This window comes from Pristiophorus japonicus, chromosome 16 (assembly GCF_044704955.1).
Source record: "Pristiophorus japonicus isolate sPriJap1 chromosome 16, sPriJap1.hap1, whole genome shotgun sequence".
Lineage (NCBI taxonomy): Eukaryota > Metazoa > Chordata > Chondrichthyes > Pristiophoridae > Pristiophorus > Pristiophorus japonicus.
The window spans coordinates 7,736,124-7,760,055 of NC_091992.1; the positions used below are offsets into that span (position 1 = coordinate 7,736,124).

Below are 23,932 nucleotides of genomic sequence, written 5' to 3' on the forward strand. Positions count from 1 at the left end.
TAGCATGCAGGTACAGCAAGCAATAAGGAAGGTAAATAACATGTCCTTTATTGCAAGGGGGTTGGGAGTATAAGAGTAAGGAAGTCTTGCTACAACTGTACAGGGCCCTGGTGAGACCACACCTGGAATACTATGCAGTTTTGGTCTCCTTATCCAAGGAAGGATATACTTGCCTTGCAAGTGGTACAACAGAGGTTCACAAGATTGATTCCTGGGATGAGAGGGCTGTCCTATGATGAGAGATTGAGTAGAAAGGGACTATACTCTGGAGTTTAGAAGAATGAGTGGTGATCTCATTGAAACATACAAGTTTTTGAAGGGGATTGGCCGGGTAGATGCTGAGAGGTGGTTTCCCCTGGTTGGAGAGTCCAGAATCAGAGGGGCAGTGTCCAGATAAGGGGTCAGCCTTTTATGACAGAGGGGGAGGAATTTCTTCACTCAGAGGGTTGTGAAACTTTGGAATTCTCTGCCCAAGAGGGTTGTGGATGCTGAGTCTCTGAATATATTGAAGGCTGAGATAGATAGATTTTTGGAGCCTAGGGGAATAAAGGGATACGGAGATCGGCCAGGAAAGTGGAGTTGAGGTCGATGATCTTACTGAATGGCAGAGCTGGCTTGCGGGGCCATAGGGCCTACTCCTGCTCCTATTTCTTATGTTATGTTCCTTTCTAAAGGAGGAAAAAATGGCCGGCCGAGATCCTGCAGGTGCAATCACTCCAGAGCACAGCAGAGAGGTAATTTCCACAATCTCCTCTTGCCAGACTTTTGATGCGTTTTCTGTTACAAATTAGTAGCAGCTCTTTTTTCTCTCATACTTCCAAAAGTTTTTTTTAAAATTTCAAGCAAGAAATACAAAGAAACTTATGTTCCCTAGTAAACAGTAACAATCTGTCCCCATTGTTTTAACTCCTGTTAAGACAATGGGACAAAGTAGTACAGTTTACCAGGGGAACTTGAAGGTACTGTCTGAGTTTTGACTTACTAGCATTAAGACTGCCAGTTCTGCAATTGAAGCTTCCAATAATTCTGCGAGTGTCTCGAGGGGTTTGTTCAAGAGCAATTTCCCCAGCTCTGGACCTCAGCTCACTAGTGCACTCACTAGATACTAGACTCGAGTGCATTCTCACAGCTAAGGGAGGTGTTGGTTGGAGACAAGGAAAGAGAACCTACAGGGATTAACTGCAGCCACATTAACAGTCAGATACACAATGGCACTAGCAGGGGAGTTGGTCGCTTGCTTTGTCATTTTGACTAATGAAATAAGTTTCCCTGGAGTGAAGACACAAAGCTGAGAAATCCAGACGAGAGTCCACCTGACACTATGCCAATCTAAGTTCTGCACAAACTCAAGTGCACCTGGCTGGGTACATTCCCTTCCAATATACCCTGTTCCACATCCCGATAAAAATACACAGCAGCTATGGACAGAGGTCTGAGTCCCGCTTTGCTTATTTCCCGATCTAAGCCCAGCAAATGGAGAGACTTCAGCAAAGGCAGAGTGGGGAGATTAAGAGGGAAAGAGAAAAAAAAAAACGTGAGTCAAGCCTGGTGACGAGCTGCAGCGGGTGTTGGGAGCAGCCTTGGGTTAGATTGGAACCACTGTTTTGGTTACAGAAGTAAAGACAGAGTAATACAAAATCAAGGCAATTTATTCAGATCGTCAACCCCTTCTTAAAAATAAAGATAAAAACGGTCTACGCCCAAATACAGCAGACTTTTCTTAATCACAATAGAGGTCTGCCCGATGAAGCAGCTGAGCCAAAAGTCCTTCCTTAATTATACAATTGCCATTTGAGAACAAAACTTTTTTTTTTTCCAGTTTTCTTTTAAATAGAGTTAGAGGTTGTTGAGAGGTAAGGTTATCAAGTGTTTGGAGCTACGGCGGGTAAATTGAATTGAGGTACAGATCAGCCATGATCTAATCGAAAGGCTTGAGGGACTGAATGGCCTACTCCTGTTCCTATGTTCCAAGCACAGAAATAGACCATTTGGTTCAAGTTGGTCAATGTCAGTGTTTGCACTCCACACAAGCCTCCTTCCACTATAATGACCTCTTCCCACTCAGCACCGCCCCCCCCCCCCCCCCGCATCCTTTTACTCTCTTCTCCTTCAGGTATGCGTCAAGCCTCCCCTTAAATCTATCGATGCTGTCTGCTTCAACCACTCCATGTGCCAGCGAGTTCCATATTCTTCAATTTTTGATTGCATATTTAAAATCAATTTAGGCAAGGTGGGTTAAATTACCGGAGACCAACACAGTGAAACGCTTCATTTCAGACGTGTTTTGTTTTGGTGACGCTTTCAACTGGTGTATTTAGTCAAACTTGAAATCAATCTCCTGACCACAGAAGTACAATGCAAATCTCAAAACCACCAGATTCAACCATTGCAACTTCTCATCTGCAGCACTGACTCATGATGGCTTCCACTTTCTACAGTCAACAGCTCGGTTTTACACAAGGAGCCTATGCGCGGTCTGAACCATCAGCCGGGCCATATTGAGAAAACAACGGAACCAAGCCTTCCTAGTCAATCAGACTGAAAAGGAAGCTGGGCTCACTCCCAAGTGACACCTCGCTGAAAAGCTTTACTTCAGATCGTGTTTTGCTTGGAAATCAGATTAACTGCAGACCACATCCTTCATGGGTTTATCACCAGTAAAGGCAGTCATGTGAGATGCCAGAATTGAATCCAGATGCAGACAGTTCACTCATCTATGGACTCCCCCTCCACAGGATGTTTCCAAAACTAGGGGTCGTAAATATAAGATAGTCACTATTAAATCCACTTGGGAAGTCAGGAAAAACTTCTTTACCCAAAGAGTGGTTAGAATATGGAACTTGTAGGAGCAGTTGAGGCGAATAGCATAGATACATTTAAGGCGACACTAGCTAAGTATGTGAAGGAGAAAGGAATAGAAGGATATGCCGATAGGATTAGATGAAGAGGGATGGGAGGAGGCTTGTGGTGCACAAAAACCAGCATGGTCCAGTTGGGCCGAACGGCCTGGTTCCACACTATCCAGCTCTAGTGCAGACAATGCTCGACTTACCAAGCGGTGTCCTCCATAAAGATTCCTTCCCTTTCCAGCTGCATAAAGAGCTCGCCACCTGCAATGACACAACCAGTGAGCACAAGAGGAAGTAACCAACATGAGCACAGTACCAAAAAAGGGCTGGAGGAACACTTTGCAGTTTGATAACTGTGAAAGAAAACCAGTGACAATGGAAAACTGTCACGTCAAATTTATTTAGAATCTAGATGCCTTCATTTAGCAAAGTAAAGGCACAGCTCACATTTCCCCATCAACTGGTACTACGCGCTTTTATAACGAAGATTTTAAAACTGCCTCGCCCAGAGATCCCCAAAAGTTCACCAAGTAAATGCACCCTTTATCTTATCTTAGTCACTAATAAATCCACTGGGGAATTCAGGAAAAACTTATTGACCCAAAGAGTGGTTAGCAGGAAACTATGCCAAACAGGCGAGGGCGGGCCCAGGCTCAAAGCCCACTCACTCTGCGTTGAGTCGGCTAATCTCAACCATGGCAGCATTTACTGGCAACTCAGGGAAGGGAGGAGAAAGAAATTCAGCCAGGGCATTAATATTTCACCTCATAAGTTACCATCTTTCAGAGCACAGACGTTATAAGAAATATCACGGGGAGAACGATCCACTGAACCACACTTGAGAAGTGGGATAAAGAACAGGGATGAGAAACAGCCATTTCGCCCACCCCTTCCTTCCAGCACATTAATCCTGCCACTCGAATTTATGTCGGACTCTCAATATGCTGAGATAAATACATTCCAGCCCAAACCTGAACAAGAAATCCACACGACGCAAAACAAAGAGAGTCTATTCTAACCAACTTATCGATATGTCTTTCAACTGATTAATCAACATCACTAAAAACAGATCATCACAATGTTGTTTGTGGGAGCTTGCTATGCATAAATTGGCTGCCGCATTTCCTACATTGCAACAGTGACTACCCTTCAAAGGTACTTCATTGGCTGAGAAGTGCTTTGGGACGTCCCGAAGTCGTGAAACGCAAGTTCTGTCTTTAAAGCAATCCCAGCAATAATCTATCACTGGCACAAAATTCTCTGTGCAACAAGGATTGGTATATTATGGCCTACCTTTGCTGATCAAACACTGAGGCTCACAATATTAGCTCCTGATAAGTTCTGCTACTGAATATAGAACATCAAGATTTACATCATTCGCTACTGGATATAGAGCATGAAGATTTATATGACTGGTATCAGCAGGAGTCAGTGTTCAACATTAAAAACTACTTAAATAGGAGACAGTGCAGCTTTAGTTTTACAGATCTCTGCTGTGAAAGATCAACAAAGATACTTGTCTCTTAAAACACATACTTGAAATTCCAGTGCATCAAAAACAATTCTGTTGTGTTTAACCCGGTCAGAATTGGATTATACGTACAGAAACAGGCCATTTGGCCCAACCAGTCCTTGTTGGTAGTTTTTCTCCACACAAGCAAACAGTTCTAATCACATTGACTCTACCTTATTCCCATATCCCTTCAGTCACTTTGCTGTCATCCACCTATCCGATCTAATCTTGAATGCCGAGGTGTCCACCTCAATCATTAACCCTCGAAGTGAATTCTACAACTTCACAACTATGTAGACATTTCTCCTGCTTTCTTTTCTAAATCTCTTGTATTTAATCTCGTGCCTATGGCCCTTCATTCTCAACCCCTCAACTACTAGAAACTGTCTGCTCAGTTCGACGCAGTCACATTCTTCCATCATTTTAAGCACTTCTATCATATCGCCCTGTAATTTGCCCGGGAAGGTCGGCATCCCAGGCGGGCCACCGGGTGTCGGCGGGCCGAGTGCCGGCACGGCCCCGGCGGGCCGAGTGCCGGCACGGCGTCGGCGGGCCGAGTGTCGGCACGGCCCCGGCGGGTGTCGGCGGGCCGAGTGTCGGCACGGCCCCGGCGGGCCGAGTGTCGGTGGGCCCCAGCGGGCCGAGTGTCGGCGGGGCCCCAAAGTCAGGCTGGAGGTCGGCTACGTTCTGCGCGTGCGCCCCCGGCCACCAGAATCATGCCAGACAAGGGGTGGTGCCGGATAAAGAAGTCCCGGATAAAGGAAGTCCAACCTGTACTTCCAATAGCTCCTTCATTGGCTTGGTGACGACTTTTGTCTGATTATAGTTCTGTGAAGCACCTTTAAATGTTTTTGTCCTACGTTAAAGATGTTATATAAATACAAGTTGTTATTGTTGCAAAACCTCAAAATCAATGTGCCTCATAAAAAAAAAAATTCGGGAGCGAGCTGCACGGCCCAGTCACAGGTTCGTGCATGCACAAACTTTAACATCGGGAAAGCCGGTCCCGGGCTGCATGGGACCAGCAGAGAGCTGCGCAGTTCATAGGGAACAGTGCTCGACATCCTTCCTACAGTGTGGAGCACACTGTTGCAGCGCTACGGTATTACGGTTTTATACTGGCTCATCATTAACTCTTGGCTTTTATATCCTATATGTCTTCTGATAAAACCTAGAATTCCATTAGCTTTCTTGAGCAGACTCATCAACCCTTCATTGTCCTGTGAACTTCTACAACCAATTCCCTCAGCTCTTCCAGTGCTAAGCCTACTGCCATTTAGGGTATAATTGGTGCTTTTGTTTTTAACCGGAATACAACACCTCACACTTATTGACACTGAATTCTATCGGCCACTTTTTTAGCTCATTTCCCTATCTGATCAATCTCCTTTTGCAGTATCCTTTGGTTTTTATTAAGTATCAACTATACCTGCTATTTTGGTATCATCTGCAAATTTCACCACTCGCTCTGGGCTTATGTCTAAATCATTGATATATATCATCATCATCATCATAGGATACAGCGGGAGTGGCCACAGAACGGAATCCTGTAGGACACCGCTATCCACTTCCAACCATTGAAAAACTACCCTTAACTTCTACTACAGCAGCAAAATACCACGGATGCTGGAATCTTAAATAAAAACAGAAAATGCTGGAAATACTTAGGTCAGGCAGCATCTTAACTTCTACCGTTTTCTCCTCAGTTTGCTATCCTCGCCCAATTAATCTTTAATCCTCCCGGGTGCTTGTCAAAGGCTTTCCGAAAACCCAAGTACACTACATCCGCTGCATTTCTCCATCTAACAGCTCTGTTGCCGACAGTTGAATCTTTAACCCTGTCATATTGTGATCAGTACCCCCCAAGGTGCTCACCCACCTGATCTATTTGATTACTCATAATTAGATCCAGTAATAGCTCCAACCCTTGCAGGGATACTATTGCTTGAGAAAGGGGTCTTGTACACATTTTAGTGGGTAATTAAAAGGTCCCAGAGCAATCATTTTGTTATTCCTACTCAGCCCTCTAATGTGCCTGTAGATTTTCTCTTCCATGTCTTTCCCACAATTTGGAGGGAGGTGTATAATACACCCATACTAATGTAACCAGGCTTTTTGCTCTTGGATCTCCAACCATACTGTCTCTGAAACCCTTTCTTGTCGACCTAACCCTCTTTACAGCATGTAGTTTCTCTTCTACCAATATTGCCACTCCCTGCCTCTCATTTTTTTTCTATCTTTCTTAAATATATTATATCCTAATGTGTTTTATTTTTTTTTAAAAAAAGGATTCAACGAGATGGCCACTGAAAATAGTATTTTATTTAGTTTATTTTTCAGATGCAAAGAGCAACTCAATTATGACTTTTAACAAAGTCCTTAAAAATTCTCTGGTGAGCAATGCAGTGGTGCAATACTGATCACCAATACAGAGTTGCAGTGCAGTGAACATTACAGACGATGTTCCCTCTAAATTTTTTTTGGATGCACGGCATTTTCAAATTGCAAGGTTTTCAATTTAAATGCCAGTGAACGGCCTGCGTGGGACCTCCAGAGCGGCCGCGCAGCTTAATGGGAAGGTTGGTTACAGGTGTGATCCATCAATTTAAAGCCCGCTGTTGAGGAGAAAAGCCTCAGGGGAGACCTTTTTGCTAGTGCGCGCTTCTTAGTAGCTTGCTCAGAGTGACATTTGTACGGTCCTGGGAGCAAGCCATCCATCGGTTTCCAGGTTTGGCAGGAGAAGAGTGTGATTTATACCCTCACTTTAAAAAAAACTGTTCAGGTACTGACCACTGAGATACTCAAGGATGAGGTAGAGTTTGCCCCCAGTCTGGAAAGCATACATCAAGTCCACAATGAATGGATGCTTCACATCTTCCAAGATACTGCGCTCTGCTTTAGTATGGGCGGTGTCCTTTGCATTCCGAACGATCATTGCCTGCCAAAGCAAAATAAAAATTACTTGCTGCCACAGACTGCATGACTATTTAAGACTGTCCAAGTCAAATCATTGACCTGGAAAGGGGACTGGATGTATAATTGATTAGAACACAGCAGCTTCAGATCAGGGTTTAAATCCTGGTTTTAAATCCAGCCATATCTGATGAGATTAAATTCCCCATCCACCCACCCCCCTCCCTCCCACCAGCTGGAGAGTTTTAAATTAAACGTGTCTGGACAGTTGCAATTCAGTTGAGAGTAAATTGAAAGCAGAAAGCTGTCCCAATAAATTGCAGTGCCAGTCAGAGGGGTCAAAAGGTAACGACCATGGCAAGTGGAAACAAGGGACTGGCACAGATGGGGTACCATTTTTTGAGGTTGGGATTCGACCAGAGTGTTTCAGCAGAGTTTTATGCTGCACACAGCCTGTACTTGCTGCTGTCTGCTGGGTACAGAAAGCAGAAAAATTGCTTTCTTTCCCGGCACTGGAATCCATCACTGACCAGCACAAAATTCACACCACCTCAATACAGTTTTTAAAAAAAAATGCAAAACCCAGAGTGGGGTTGGAGGTGTGAAATGGATATCATAGGGCAAGTCACCCCAGAGCATCTGTCCACAAAGATTAGTGTGCAGGGTAAACCTCGAGAGCAAGGAAACAAAAACAAATAAAAAAATATCAAGATCAACACTACAATGAGAATAGAATCCATTTATTTACATTCTTCGGTGTTCTTCTCAGCAAGACCAGTCAATTCCAGCCCTCTCCACAAATGTCACCAGTGTGCAGCATAACTGACAGGCAAGAGAGCCAGGCTAAAAGTAAGCTAGTATAGCAGAGCTGCCTTCTTGCAAGGGAGAATGCTCAAGCTCTCCCAACAGAGTAGTGGGCCCTATACTCCTGGAGTTTAGAAGACTGAGAGGTGATCTTATTGAAAGGTACAAGATTGTAATGAGGCTTGACTGGGTAGACGCAGAGAGGATGATTCCCCTCGTGGGGGAATCTAGAACCAGGGAATAGTTTCAGAATAAGAGATCGCCCATTTAAAATGGAAATGAGGAAGAATTTCTTCTGAGGGTCGTGAATCTTTGGAATTCTCTACCCCAGAAAGCTGTGGAGGCTGGGTCATTGAATATATTTAAGGTGGAGATCGATAGATTTTTGAACGATAAGGGAGTCAAGGGTTATGGGGAAGAGGGCAGGGAAGTGGAGTTGAGGCCAAGATCAGATCAGCCATGATCTTATTGAATGGCGGAGCAGGCTCGAGGGGCCAAATGATCTACTCCTGCTCCTATTTCTTATATTAAGTGCACGATTCAGTTTGCTGAACCAAATGGATCAGTGAAATACTACATTTGATTCCTGACCCATATTAAATTATCTGATCGCAGCCAGAGCATGTAGAGCGCCTCTGGACTACAAAAGGGGTAAACTGGCCAGGGTTCCTGCTCGATTGCTGTACAGCGGCCCTTGCTGAAAAGTGCACGTGTCTGGACAATGGGTGAGGACAGGATCAGGCTTAGCCGTGATATGCCTAACACTCTCCTTCAAGCCTCACAAATGATGCATGGCTACTTAGATGAGGTACTGAAATACAGCCAGCAAAAGTGGTACCCAAACCTAGTTTGTCAGCAGCTTTAAGGTAGATGGGGAGAAAATGGGCAAGTAACATTTTTTTTAAATCTATGAAAAGGACAACTATTTTTTTTTTTTTTTTCCACATGGCACTTTCATCTCCAGGATGCTATCATAGAAACAGAAATAGACCATTCAGCCCCTCAAGCATGTTCCACCATGACTGATCTATACTTCAACTCCATTTAGCTGCCTTTGCTCCATATTCCTTCATACCCTTACCTAATAAATATCTCAACTACCATTTGCGTACGAAAAGTGCTTTTTTGATTTAATTCCTGAATAGCCTAGCTTTAATATTAAGATTGTGCCCCCACCAGAGGCAATAGCTTCTCTATCTACTGCTCTATCGAATCCTTTTTATAATTTTGAGCATCTCAATTAGATCACGCTTCAACCTTCTAAACTCAAGGGAATACAAACCAAGTTTATGCAACCTGTCCTCATAACGGAACCTTTTAGAGCCCTGGTATTATTCTGGTGAATCTGCACTGCACCCACTCCTTCCTGAGGTGCAGTGCCCAAAGCTGAATGCAGTATGACTCTCCTTTGTATTTTAGTCCCCGTGAGATAAAGGCCAATATCCCATGAGCCTCTGGTTATTTTTTGTACCTGCACACCAGCGTTTAGTGATTTGTATACCTGGACCCCCAAATCTCTCTGCTCCAAAGTTCCTAGTCTCTCATCATTTAGAAAATATTCCCATTTGTCCTTCTTGGAACCGAAGGAGATTATCTCACCCACCTCCTCTCCACCCCCACGTTGAACTCCATCTGCCACGATCTGGGCCATTCACTTAATTTGTCTATGACCTTTTATAACTTCCTGCTCCCACTTACACAACTCACCGGAACAGAGCTCGTTAAACTGGCAGATTCTAATGTTAAGATTCAAAAAGGCCATTTCTCATCCACAAAGCACAAGCAGCGAGTACAGCAGATTTTCCTCGTAGGGTGACTCTGGTTACAAGTAACATCAGGGTGAATCCACAAGTGCTCACTGAGCTTCCTGCACATTTTTTGACATCATCTTGTAGGAAGCCACTGTGACTATTTTGGGAGACATTATTTTTAGTTAACCTTTATAACAGATTAGTCTCGGGCAGCACAGAGATTCGAGTTGGAGCATAGCGTGCAGATTTAATTTGATAAGTCACGAATATCAGTCATTTAAAAAAAAACTGCATTTTGAGCACCCCTTAAAAAATCTACGTTGCTTCAGTGCAGGAAACTAGTTCTGGATTTATAACGCAGACAAGTTTGAATCCATGTCTCAGGCATTAATCACAGAAATTGAGAGAAAAAATGGTAGCTGGGAAGAAAGTAAAATTCGCAATGATTCTGGGTTTAGGGCACCAGGAGTTGGATACAGTGTTTAAAGATTACACACATTACCTTCTTTAGGACTTTCATGGCAAATATCATTCCAGTATAAGCACCAGATACTTTCCTTACTTGGAAAACCTGTAAACAAAATTAAAATATTTCTTACTTTACTTCTGAAAAGTACATCGAATCCAGAACAGAATGCCAAAGTATTTAAACAATTCCCACTACACAGAGCTCCCGATTTCAGCAGACACGGGAGAAAGCAAGTGCGTGGGAGAGGAAAGGATGACATTTATTTTCAAGTACTTTTATCTAACTGAAGCAGTAAAAAAAAAAATCCAACAGGAAACATTTTCAAGTTAAAACTACTTTAGATCTCCAAACTCACCTGACTGCAGCCCAACTGGTGTTGGTGCACAGCTCTATGGGATTAATTTATTCATTCATTGGGATATGGACGTCACTGGCAAGGCCGGCATTTATTGCCCATCCCTAATTGTCTGAGAAAAGTTGGTGATGAGCTGCCATCTTGAACCGCTGCAGTCCGTGTGGTGATGGTATTCCCACAGTGCTGTTAGGGAGGGAGTTCCAAGATTTTGTCCCAGCGACGATGAAGGAATGGCCGATATACTTCCAAGTCAGGATGGTGTGTGACTTGGAGGGGAACTTAAAGGTAGTGGTGTTCCCATGCACTTGCTGCCCTTCTCCTTCTAGGTGGTAGAGGTCACGGGTTTGGGAGGTGCTGTCGAAGAAGCCTTGGCGAGTTGCTGCAGTGTATCCTGTAGATGGTGCACACTGCAGCCACAGTGCGCCGGTGGTGGATGGAGTAAATGTTTAAGGTGGTGGATGGTGTGCCAATCAAGCGGGCTGCTTTGTCCTGGATGGTGCCGAGCTTCGAGTGTTGTTGGAGCTGCACTCATCCAAGCAAGTGGAGAGTATTCCATCACATTCCAAAAGGCGAGACACTCGCCGCAGAATACCCAACCTCTGACCTGCTCTGTAACCACAGTATTTATGCAGCTGGTCCAGTTAAGTTTCTGGTCAATGGTGACCCCCACGATGTTGATTCGACAATGGTAATGGCATTTGTAATGGGGAGGTGGATAGACTCGCTCTTATTGGAAATGGTTATTGGCTTGGCACTTGTGTGGTGCGAATGTTACTTGCCACTTATCAGCCCAGGCCTGAATGTCATCCAGGTCTTGCTGCATGCAGGCATGGACTGCTTCATTATCTGAGGAGTGCGAATGGAACTGAACACTGCAATCATCTGCGAGCATCCCCATTTCTAGCCTTATGTTGTAAGGAAGGTCATTGATGAAGCAGCTGAAGATGGTTGGGCTGATGGTTGGACACTGCCCTGAGGAACCCCTGCAGTGATGTCCTGGGGCTGAGATGATTGGCCTCCAACAACCACAGCCATCTTCCTTTGTGCTAGGTACGATTCCGACTAGGAGCGTTTTCCCCAGCTCCCAGTGACGACAATTTTACTAGGGTTCCTTGATGCCACAGTCAGTCAAATGCTGCCTTGATGTCAAGGGCAGTCACTCTCATCTCACCTCTGGAATTCAGCTCTTTCGTCCATGTTTGGACCAAGGCTGTAATGAGGTCTGGAGTCGAGTGTTCCTGGCAGAACCCAAGCTGAGCATCGGTGAGCAGGTTATTGCCAAGTACGTGTCGCTTAATAGGACTGTCGACAACACCTTCCATCACTTTGCTGATGATTGAGAGTTGGCTGATGAGAGGCTTTCAAGTCTGAAAACTTCTGCACTGGCGAAGTGGTTCTGTGTAACCGTCTGGGGCTGAAGTTTCATGCTCAGATGTTTCCTGCTCATCAACCAGCACCACAAAAGGATCTGTGCTTGAGTCTACATCCCTCTCTGACATGGCCCGCAACTGATGCGAGGACAACACAGAACTTTTGACGAGTTTGAATACACAGAATGATAGCTCAAAGCGAGTGGTTAGGATTTGGAATGCACTGCCTGATAGGGTGGTGGAAACAGATTTAAAAAAAGCCTTCCAAAAGGGAATTGGATAAATACTTGGGATAAAAAATTGCCGGGATATGGGGAAAGAGCGGGACTAACTGGATTACTCTTGGAAAGAGCCGGCGCACTCAATGGGCCGAAAGGCCTCCTTCTGTGCTGTACTGTTCTATGATCGTTAGGAATGTGCCTCGGCAGAGATAAAAAACACGGAAATGAATACCCAAAACAACTTTTATTTAGTACACAGTACATTCCTCCGGTATCTCATCCCCAGCATCCTCTGCTGCCTGACCCAAACGGGCATCCTTCGTACACAAGCCGCGATGATACGCGCTGGCAGGCTGCGAAAGCATGACCACACCCAGCATTTGCACAGTTGCAAAATATACGGCGTCAATCAGGAGTGGAAACCTTGCTGATTCCACACCACCCACCCAACACCAGCCCAGAAACTCGATGCCCCCAGTGCCACCTTGGCTGAAACCAGCTCACTCAGCACAGGCCGAGGTTCAAACCGGAGGCCATGCCCCTCGACAAGGGCTGTGCACCAACTTTAATAATGCCATTGGGGAAGCTTCCTGTGCTTTTGTCCTTCTCCAAACTACAGTGCACCCTTTATCACACAGAAAACTATTTAAAAATAACTGGTTTCATAAAATCTTCCAATTAACTTAAAACCATGCTGGCCTTTACAGTTTCCCTTTGTATTTAAGCCAACTGGGTGACGTCATGTCATGATAAAAGACTAATGATCAAGGTCAGTGGAAATGTTGTATATTTGAATTTTCCACAGATTCCACATTGAAATCTACAAACAAACACTATGAAAAATCACCATTTTGGAGCGCTCGTTGATTACATCTGAGTTTGCAATGTTAAAAATTCACCGTGCAAATTTAAAAAGGACAACGGTCCAACATTTGCAGTGGATTAATACTCTGTCCGTTCACTCCAAAGTTAAAACACACCAAGGGACTGGATGGTGCACACTGTCCTTTCTTCTCTGGAATGGGAGTTCAAATCCAGCCCGGATAGTTGCAAAAGAAAGTCTCCTCTCTGTTAGCCGCAGACGAAATGAGTTTGGGTGAAATGAATCGAACTCGGGTTGGATGCAAGTCTGCAGCACAGAAATGCCTCCAATTCCAGCACTAATTGATAGCCTCTCTGCATTCAGAATAGCTCGGAGGAACTGCTGCTAGTTTTGCTGGGTCCCATTTGTGGAACGAAGCTGTACACAGGTAGCACGGATCCAATGACTTACTGCCCCCAATGACGAGCCTCTCCCCTGCTCACAAGACAAAGCCACAGATAAACGAGGGAGAACCGCCGATAAAAAGCACTCTCCTCCGACAAACCAAAACTGCAGACCTGTCGGATCTGATCTGTTGGATGGGAGTGCGCTTTCTATCCACGTGTGGACAGGAAGGATGGAGAAATTCTTTCCATCTATGATCGTTGGCTCTGTGAAATAACACTCCCAGCTCTGAATCTAAACATTTGGCAATGCTGGCTTGATCTCCCCTTATCACTTTCTAGTTTAAAAAAAAACATACTACCCAGTCATATCACAGCAAAATAAATGAAGTCTCAGATACAGCCACCATGACAGTTCTTTATTCTAAAATGGGGTAGGGGGAAAAGGAGAGAGAAGGGAGGAGTGAGTTGGACAGACTAAGAGAGGGTACATTTGAAGGCAGACGGGCCAAGCTGCAAGACAGGCAGGAATCAGGGAGCAGCGTCTATCATCACAGCAGGAGGAAACATGAGCCCAATCCATGAGCAAATGCCAGCTCAGACCAACCAGCAAAGCATAAAATTCTCAGAGTTTGAATAAACACAGGGGGGGGGGGGGGGGGAAATGGAAACCCTTACCTTCCCATAACCACCTTTGCCCAGCACTCGCAGAAGCTCAAAGCATTCCGGTCGGATCTTTTCTGGACCTCGATTCACATTATTTTCAGAGATTTCAAATTTTTCACAGTGTTCCATATCCCTGCAAACCAGAAGAAAATGTCCTTCAGATCACTCAGCGATAGAAACTAAACTGGCAATGTTCTGAAGATAATTCAGAGGAATAAAGTGTCCTCAAGCCCTTGCAAGATGTGGTAAGTCGGAGAAAGAGAGTACTTTTAATGTACAAGTCCTCCAAGTGTTTTTATTCCTCAAAGTTGACATTCCTCTTCAATTTTACGGTAGCATAGTGGTTATGTTACTGGACTAGTAATCCAGAGCACTGGACTAAAGGTCCGGGATGAGAGTTCAAATCCCACCACGGCACCTGCGGAATTTAAATTCAGTTAATGAAATAAATCTGGAATAAAAAGCTTGTATCAGTAATGGTGGCCATGAAACTACCGGATTGTCATAAAAACCCATGTGGTTCACTAATGTCCTTTAGGGAAGGAAATCTGCTGCCCTTACCCGGTCTGGCCGATACGTGACTCCAGACCCACAGCAATGTGGTTGACTCTTAACTGCCCTAAGCCACTTATTCAAGGCTGCGGCTCACCACCACCTTCGAGGGTAATTAGAGATGGGCAATAAATGCTGGCCTTGCCAGTAACGTCCACATCCTATCCCGCGAATGAATAAAAAAATAAAACATTCCCTCTTGTACAATTCTCCAGGTGCCATCAGCTCCCTGGTATTTCAACCAAGTAGCCATTCTTTTGCGAACTCAGTGTTGGTAGGTTTGTCCAACACAAGAGAGTCTGAGCTGAGCCCACTGGTTCTGCACCCAATGCCAACACACAATGCACTTTTATTAGCAACCAACAAAACAAGGAGCAAGAACTCTTGCTGCTGCTGCTGCTGCCCCTCCCGGTCCAAAGGTACTGAGGCCAATTGTTGTCCCCTTAGTCTAGCAATGATGCCCCGTGTTTAGGGAAGGAGAAAGGACTTGCATTTATATAGCGCCTTTCACGACCACCAGACATCTCAAAGTGCTTTACAGACAATGGAGTGTAGTCACTGTTGTAATGTAGGAGACGCAGCAGCCAACTTGCGCACAGCAAGCTCCCACAAACAGCAATGTGATAATGACCAGATAATGTGTTTTCTTTTGTTATGTTGATTGAGGGATAAATATTAGCCGGGACACCGGGGATAAGTCCCCTGCTCTTCTTCGAAATAGTGCCACGGGATCTTTTACATCCACCCAAGGGGGCAGACGGGGCCTCGGTTTAACATCGCATCCGAAAGACGACGCCTCCGACAGTGCAGCACTCCCTCAGCATTGCACTGGGAGCGTCAGCTTAGATTTATGTGCTCAAGTTCCTGGAGTGGGACTTGAACCCAGAACCTTCTGACTCAAGAGGCAAGTGTGCTACCCACTGCGCCACAGCTGAGACAGAGAACAGAGGGAACACATTTTTAAGACTCTTCTAAGTGTCTACATTACTAGCGACTGGGGAGTCAGTGCACAAAGCTGCATCGTTCAATAGATTAACTTGCCCTTTCCGTATGTTCCCTATTTTCATGCAAGTTTGAAAAAAGAAGCAAAACCCGAACTCACAGTTCAAAGGGAACGCCATGCTCCATGCAGTCACTGTACTGCACCTGGAAAACAATACAGATTCATTAGTGCAATCGCAACATAGGTACACCCCTGCATTATTTTGTACAGTTTCTGCAATATACTAATATCTAACACGTTAAAAGTAATCATCATCATTATAGGCAGAATCGAGGAAGACTTGCTTCCACTCCTGAAGTTAGTTCTTTGGTGGCTGAACAGTCCAATACAAGAGCCACAGACTGTCACAGGTGGGACAGATAGTCGTTGAGGGAAGGGGTGGGTGGGACAGGTTTGCCGCACGCTCTTTCCGCTGTCTGCGCTTGATTTCTGCATGCTCTCGGCGTTGAGACTCGAGGTGCTCAGCGCCCTCTCGGATGCACTTCCTCCACTTAGGGCTGTCTTGAGCCAGGGATTCCCAGGTGTCAGTGGGGATGTTGCACTTTTATCAGGGAGGTTTTGAGTGTCCTTGTAGCGTTTACACTGCCCACCTTTGGCTCGTTTACCACGAAGGAGCTCAGAGTAGAGCACTTGCTTTGGGAGCCTCGTGTCTGGCATGTCGACTATGTGGCCTGCCCAGCGGAGCAGATCGAGTATGGTCAGTGCTTCAATGCTGGGGATGTTAGCCTGGACGAGGACGCTAATATTGGTGCGCCTGTCCTCCCAGGGGATTTGTAGGATCTTGCGGAGACATCATTGGTGATATTTCTCCAGCAACATAATAGGAGTTTATTTTCAGAGATCGCAAGAAATTTGTGGCAAATAAGTTATATTTTAGCAACTACATGGCTGTCGGGTTCCCCTCCCCCTCCCAAATCCCGGTAGTGACTGCTTCCCCAATTATTTTGTGGGTCCTACCTTTGATTCTTCACTGTTCAGGTTTATTCAATCCTTTCCCTCCATAATCTTCTTTTATCTCGTCACAGGAAAAGCGATCAAGTCCAAGCTAACTCATCCTTCTCCACCGCCTCCCACCCACTCACCTCACAGTTCAACCGACCTACCCACTCTCTCACTGCATCCCTCAACCCCTTCACTCAGCAACACGTCGTTATCTCTCAAACCACTCATTGTCTGCTCCAATGGACTTTCCTGGTCATTCTTACACTACTGATGAAAGTTCTACCTGACTACTTTTCTTACACCCAACTTTCTCAGTTTTAAACTTGCGCCACTTAAATCCTTCATCGATCCAGGCCGACTTGAACAACCTACCACCAACCCGTCTCAAATCTAAAAGGCCATTTTGGACCGTCGCCCAAGCCCTTCAGCGATCTCCCTCTCAGCCTTGATGACCGATGGCGAAATGCTTGGAAGAACTGTGACATATGGAATGGATTCCTTACCGAGGAGCCCACAGTACAACCTGAAGGATCAAACCTTCGTCGCAAACAGCGGACAACCAATAACTGCCTCAGAATCGGTCATGGTCGATGCTACCACCTTCGCCATTGTTGGAAGATTAAAGTATCCCCATCATGCGACTGCGGAGCTCCTTATCAGACCCTGGAGCACATCTTTGAGCTCTGCCCTCAGGAAATTTGCAGGTAGCCTACAAGACATCCACGCTGTTACAACGGAAGCTTTGGCCTGGATATCAGACTTGGGTATTAACATTTGATTTGCTACTTCTAGTCCAACAACCTTGGGACCTGACCAGTGCCGGAGCAGAGAATTTTCCGGACACGGGAGGTCACACCGACCCGAGACTTGTCTCACTGGCTCAGTCTGCTGGAACGCTCTGCATTGATGGAGAATGCACAGCAACAGCTCGGACTTAATTAAAATTCCTTATTTTATTTGGGGCCTCACAGACGACACAAACACACACAGCAGGAACACCAATCCTATACGTTGACAACAGCGCTGTCAGCAGTAGGCTTACCGGGTACTGCTGACAACGACCCGGCCAAGTTCTGCGCAGAAGTCGACTGCGCAGCATTTCCCAGGCCCAATTTCGATGCCTCAAGTCAGCCACCACGCTCCGGCTGCAAAACTCGAGCCTCGCTCTGTCTCTGCGCCGACCCAACCAAGGAGGGAACACCAGAGGCAGCGGGGAGAAGAGCAGCCACCAGCCCCAGGACATAGCGCGGGACGCAACCCCCGCCGGGAATGATGCCGGACCAGGGATGTTTCCGGACTAAAGTGTCCCGGACTGGAGGGGTACAACCTGGGTTGAACCTCTCTTATCCGGTACTCTTTTATCCAGCAACCTCCCTTGTCCAGCATCATTCCCGGCGCATGCGCAGAACGCGGCCGGGTCGTTGACAGCAACATTGTCAGCTGGCACACTGCAAGAATGTTATATGCCGGAGAGAAAATGCTGTTTTCTGGGGCCGGCCGAGTCCTGTGCCAGTCGCTCCTCCTCTCCCCGCCGCCTCCAGTGCTCCCCGAGGCCGATCAGCGCGCTGCATCCTGGGGCCGGCCACATTTCGGGCACAGCTTCGGCGCCTCGGTTGGCCCGGAGGCGGCAGGGAGAGGAGGAGCGGCCGGCCTCAAGACACAACGTGCCGACCCGGCGGGGAGAGGAGGACGGAACAGGCCAGGTCCCAAAGGTGCCGGATAAGAGAGGTGCAACCTGCACCGCTATTCTATTTAACACTCATCAGCTTGTTTGGTGCGTTACAGTAATTTTTTACATTTAACAGGGCCAATACATGGCTGGTGTTCAATGATTTGCATCCTTCTTAATCTGGCTGCATAGCTCCTCAGTATTTTCCCTACCATTCACCTGGCAAACTGATTTTAGTTATTAACACCCTCATCCAATTCCTTTTATTTTCAAAAACAGCACAGGTCCCAAAACGGACCCCGGCACACCACATTCCTAATCTCTGTCGCCATAAAATTTTCCACTAATGGATATTGCCATTTTTAACCCAATTTTCTATTCAGCGACTTGTTTTGCCTGTTCTGTGATTCCTTCACGTAGCCATTAATCGCTGATGTGCCAGTTATATTTTGAGAGCTTCTTTGCTCTTTTACTCGGAATCATTTTGGCTTCCATGTTTCAGACTACAGGCTGTGCTCTTAAGGTTAGCCTTATCTAGGTTAATGCACAGTAAGCCCAGGGAATGAATGAACTCCATACAGTACAGTTACTGGTTTGATCCTGTGTTTTCACAACGTGCTCTTTGCTCTTCAGAAGGCAGCAGAGTAAATCACACGACTTTAAATGCCAAGCCACCAGCAACAACATATTAATAGCAGTTAAACTTAGCTAGTTCCTGATGTAGAAAATAGTTTGCAACTATTGCCCACCTTAATTGCCGTTGATGATGGTGTGATAAATTACAAGTAATATTCTTACATGCCAGTTATTTTCCTTTTTTCACCATCTACAATCTCTCTCAGAAGGCTACAGACAAGTTAGGCAATGACCATCTCCAACAAGAGAGAATCTAAACACCTGCCCTTGACATTTTATGACATTACCATCATTGATTCTCCCATCATCAATATCCTGGGGGTCACCATTGACCAGAAACTTAACAGGCCCAGCCACAAATACTGCAGCTACAAGAGGTCAGAGGCTGGGATTCTGCGGCGAGTGTCTCAGCTCCTTACTCCCCAAAGCATTTCCACCATCTACAAGTCAGGAGTATGATGGAATACTCTCCACTTGCCTGGATGAGTGCAGCTCCAACAATACTCAAGAAGCTCGACACCACCTAGGACAAAGCAGCCCGCTTGATCGACATCCCATCCACCATTAAACATTAAACATTCACTCCCTCCACCACTGGTGCACCGTGGCTGCAGTGTGTGCACCATCTACAAGATGCACTGCAGCAACTTGTCAAGGCTTCTTCAGCAGCACCTCCCAAACCCACAATCTCTGCCACCTAGAAATGTGAAGGCAGCAGGCGCTTGGGAACTCCACCACCTCCAAATTCCCCTCCAAGTCACATATATTTCCCCTGCAAATATATCACCATTCCTTCATCGTTGCTGGGTCAAAATCTTGGTATGCTCTACCCAACAGCACAGAGAGAACACCTTCATCACACGGACTGCGGCGGTTCAAGGCGGCGGCTCACCACCATCAAGGGCAATTAAGGTGGGCAATAAATGCTGACCTTGCAGTGACGCCCACATCCCGTAAGTCAATAAATAAAAAGACAGATTCACTGATGTGATCAATACAAAGAATGAAAGACTTGGATTTATATAGTGCCTTTCACAACCACTGGACGTCTCAAAGCGCTTTACAGCCAATTAAGTACTTTTGGAGTGTAGTCACTGTTGTAATGTGGGAAATACAGGTCAATAAAAATCTTCAAAAAAGGCCGTAGGACCCAGTGAATTTCAACAATACTTAAATTCAAATAAAAGCTGATGGTTAAAGGTGTTCGCGAACAAACTCCACACATTGTCCCTAGTAGAATTGAATGGCATGGCCCTTCTCTTTGACATGTCGAGAGCAAACCACTTTCACTGATTTAATGCCTTTAACAGAAAAACATCTGAAGGTGTAAGGAAATAGCCAAAGGAGAATATTAGGTGGGGTGACCAACAGTTTGATCAAGTGGTGGTTTTAAGGAGATTCATAGAGGAGAAAGGGTTGGTGGAGAGGTGAAAGGGGTACAAGAAGGGAATTCCAGAACATGTGGTCTCAGCAGCTGAAGGCACAGCTGATAATCATAGGGTGTTGGTGGGGGCAATGATGCACAAAAGGCCACAGAAGAGCGGAGAGTTTTATCAGAGCTGGGATGTGGGCAACAGGATTTATAGAGCTGGAAGTGGGTAAAAGAATAAAGGAGAAGTAGGCCATCTGGTCCCTTGAGCCTGCTCTGCCATTCAATAAGATCTTGGGTATGAGTGAGGTCATGGGAGGTATTTAAACACAAGGGTATTGGGGGACTGGGAATGAATGCAAGCCAGTGAGGACAGGAGTGATGGAGGTAAACAGGACTTGGTACAGGATAGGACACAGGCAGTATTAGTGACGTTTAGTGTGTGCAGGATAAGCGGCAGGCCACAGTACATCACTAGAATCCACATTATGGTTAAGCAGTTAGTGCTATAATAAAAATGTCAAACGGTGTATAAAACAAATTGAAACTTTGTGTGCATTTATGGAAATGATTAGCGGCTCAGTTACAGCCACAACCGTATGCAGTACTACAGGAATAGTTGCAAATATTTAACAGAGAGCTCTAAAGCAGGGTCTCATAAGGATTCTTTTCTAATTATGTCATTAATTACGATGTAACAAGCCTATTAATTATTTTCCAGGCAGCAGATTTTGAATCGCCACACAGCCCATAAACTTCAAATTTTATGAATGACAATTTAAACCCTGAAGACGACAAATCTACATGACTGCCTAGAAATATACAGATCCAAATAGACACAGTAAACAGACAAGAGGTACCGCCCATATACCATTTGTAAAAATAAACGTCGTTTAATTTCTTTTTTTCCCCCTCTTCCTGTAATTGGCATTTTCCCTTATGATTTTTTCCCCTCGGGTATTAATTGGGATCATTCCTGATTTGGCAGCAGGTACTCGTCCGGACCTCTGCTCATCAATGGGCCCTTGTAGGACCTAGATTTTTCTACCCCTTCATTTTGGTTTAAACCAGCTGGATTCATTTGATTACATAAATAATTTTCCAGTTGAGACTTCCTGTTCGGATCAGGACTTTAACCCCAGTTTTGGTGGAGTCTTTTTATACAAGTTGGTGTTTAATATGTCTTTACACTTTCTATTGCCATTCTAGGATCATAAAACTGTCTACACAAGTTATTTGCAGTATATTTCCCTGCGTAAACTTGTCATCCAAAATTCGGCTGCCCACGTCCTAACTCGCACCAAGTCCCGCTCACTCGTCACCCCTGTGCTCGCTGACCTACATTGGCTCCCGGTTAAGCAACACCTCGGTTTCAAAATGCTCATCCTGGTTTACAAATCAGTCCATGGCCTCGCCCCTCCCTATCTGTATAATCTCCTCCAGTCTCACAACTTCACAGAATGTCTCTGCTCTTCAAATTATGCCACACTGAGCATCCCTGATTATAATCACTCAACCATTGGTGGCCGTGCCTTCTGTTGCCTCAGCCCCAAGAACTGAGGCTGTCAGGGCCCGCTGGAAGGAGCACTTTGAAGATCTCTTCAATCGAGACTCTGCCTTTGACTTGTCGAAGACACCGATTCAAGGGTAAGACTCTTAACACAAGCAGACCGTCAGTTTATTTTTACTTGTATACAAGGGGAGTGCCCTAGTCAAAGGCTTAGGGTACCAACTCCGACAATCTACAGAAATTTTGGAATATTTATACACCCAACTAAATAACTCCTATCATATGTGATGGTTCCTCATTTTTTGTAATAGTGCAGAGTCTAACAATTAATTTAATTACCTCATCAGTGTTATCCAATGGCTACTTGTCTTAGCTACCCTTTCCTTATTTTGGGCTAACCGCTCCTTGCCCCCTGTACACACTGTCTGGTTTTTTTGGTTTATACATCCTTATTGTGATAATAATTAGACAGAGAAGACAGATGACCTTAGCTGCTGTGAGGTAATACAACCAGTGGTTTCAACTGCTGACAGCTTGTTTGGTATAGTTGCTGAACTAAGCTCTAATTCTTAGGTTGACCAAATATAATGTCCCAGCAAGGCTTGCAATCTATGGTTGCTCTTTTTCTATCTTTCCACAGACTCGAGTGTTCTCGACTCCATCCCGCAGCATGTGACCCGCCACCACCTCAGTGAAACCTCGACGTTACACGAGGTAGGCAAAGCCATAAAACAGCTCAAGAATGCAAGGCTACGGGTGCGGATGGAATCCCTGCTGAGGCGCTAAAGTATGGCGAAGAGGCGCTGTTGGCACAGATACATGACCTCATCTCTCTCATCTGGAGGGAGGAGTGCATGCCGGGAGAGCTGAGAGATGCAGTGATCGTGACCATCTTTAAAAAAGGGGACAAGCCCGACTGCGGCAACTACAGGGGAGTCTCCCTATCAGCCACTGGGAAAGTTATTAGAGTTCTCCTCAACAGTCTCCTCCCTGTGGCCGAGGAGCTCCTCCCGGAATCACAGTACGGATTTCGTCCCCTACAGGGCACAACGGACATGATCTTTGCAGTGCGACAGCTGCAGGAAAAATTCAGGGAGCAGCCCTTATACATGGCCTTTTTCGATCTTACAAAGGCCTTTGACACTGTCAATCGTGAGGGTCTATGGAGCGCCCTCCTCAGTTTCGGATGCCCCCAAAAGTTTGTCAACATCCTTCGCCTGCTCCACGACGACATGCAGGCAGCGATCCTTACCAACGGATCCATTACAGACCCAATCCACGTCCAACAGGGCTGCGTCATCACTCCAACCCTCTTCTCAATCTTCCTCGCTGCCATGCTCCACCTCAGTCAATAAGCTCCCCGCTGGAGTGGAACTGAACTACAGAACCAGTGGGAAGCTGTTTAACCGACGCCGCCTCCAGGCCAGGTCCAAGATCACCCCAACCTCGGTCATTGAGCTGCAGCTCGACCTCTTCAGCTGCAGCCCTACGCGATCCAGTCGCTGGAGGACCTCCTCCAGGTTTTGTAGGTGCTCGGTGGTGTCCCGACCCATGACCAATATGTCTCCTGAAAGACCACCGTGTGTGGTACCAACTTGAGTAGGCTCTCCATGTTTCTCTGGAAGATCGCTGCAGCCAACCGAATTCCAAACGGGCATCTTTGTAGATAGGGAACAAAGAAATGGCAGACCAGTTGAACAAATACTTTGGTCCTGTCTTCACTAAGGAAGACCCAAATAACCCTCCGGAAATACTAGGGAACCGAGGGTCTAGTGAGAAGGAGGAACTGAAGGATATCCTTATTAGGCAGGAAATTGTGTTAGGGAAATTGATAGGATTGAAGGCCGATAAATCCCCGGGGCCTGATAGTCTGCATCCCAGAGTACTTAAGGAATTGTGCATCCCAGAGCAATTAAATGCATTGGTGATCATTTTCCAACAGTCTATCGACTCTGGATCAGTTCCTATGGACTGGAGGGTAGCTAATGTAACACCACTTTCAAAAAAAGGAGGGTGAGAGAAAACGGGTAATTATAGACCGGTTAGCCTGACATCAGTAGTGGGGAAAATGTTGGAATCAATTAAAGATGAAATAGCAGCGCATTTAGAAAGCAGTGACTGGATCGTTCAGCAT

At 45.7% G+C, this 23,932-nt stretch overlaps 1 protein-coding gene across 1 annotated transcript in view; it reads right to left on the reverse strand.

The window, feature by feature from the left end:
* The window catches only part of rps6kb1a (ribosomal protein S6 kinase b, polypeptide 1a), a 90,895-nt gene that overhangs the window by 48,553 nt on the left and 18,410 nt on the right, over positions 1–23,932 (reverse strand). The window contains exons 2-6 of the mRNA XM_070856943.1: positions 15,772–15,815; positions 14,130–14,250; positions 10,333–10,401; positions 7,153–7,300; positions 3,053–3,110 (exon numbers count right to left, since the gene is read on the reverse strand). Of these exons, the coding sequence (XP_070713044.1) occupies positions 3,053–3,110; positions 7,153–7,300; positions 10,333–10,401; positions 14,130–14,250; positions 15,772–15,815 (440 nt within the window). The remainder of the gene's footprint in view (positions 1–3,052; positions 3,111–7,152; positions 7,301–10,332; positions 10,402–14,129; positions 14,251–15,771; positions 15,816–23,932) is intronic.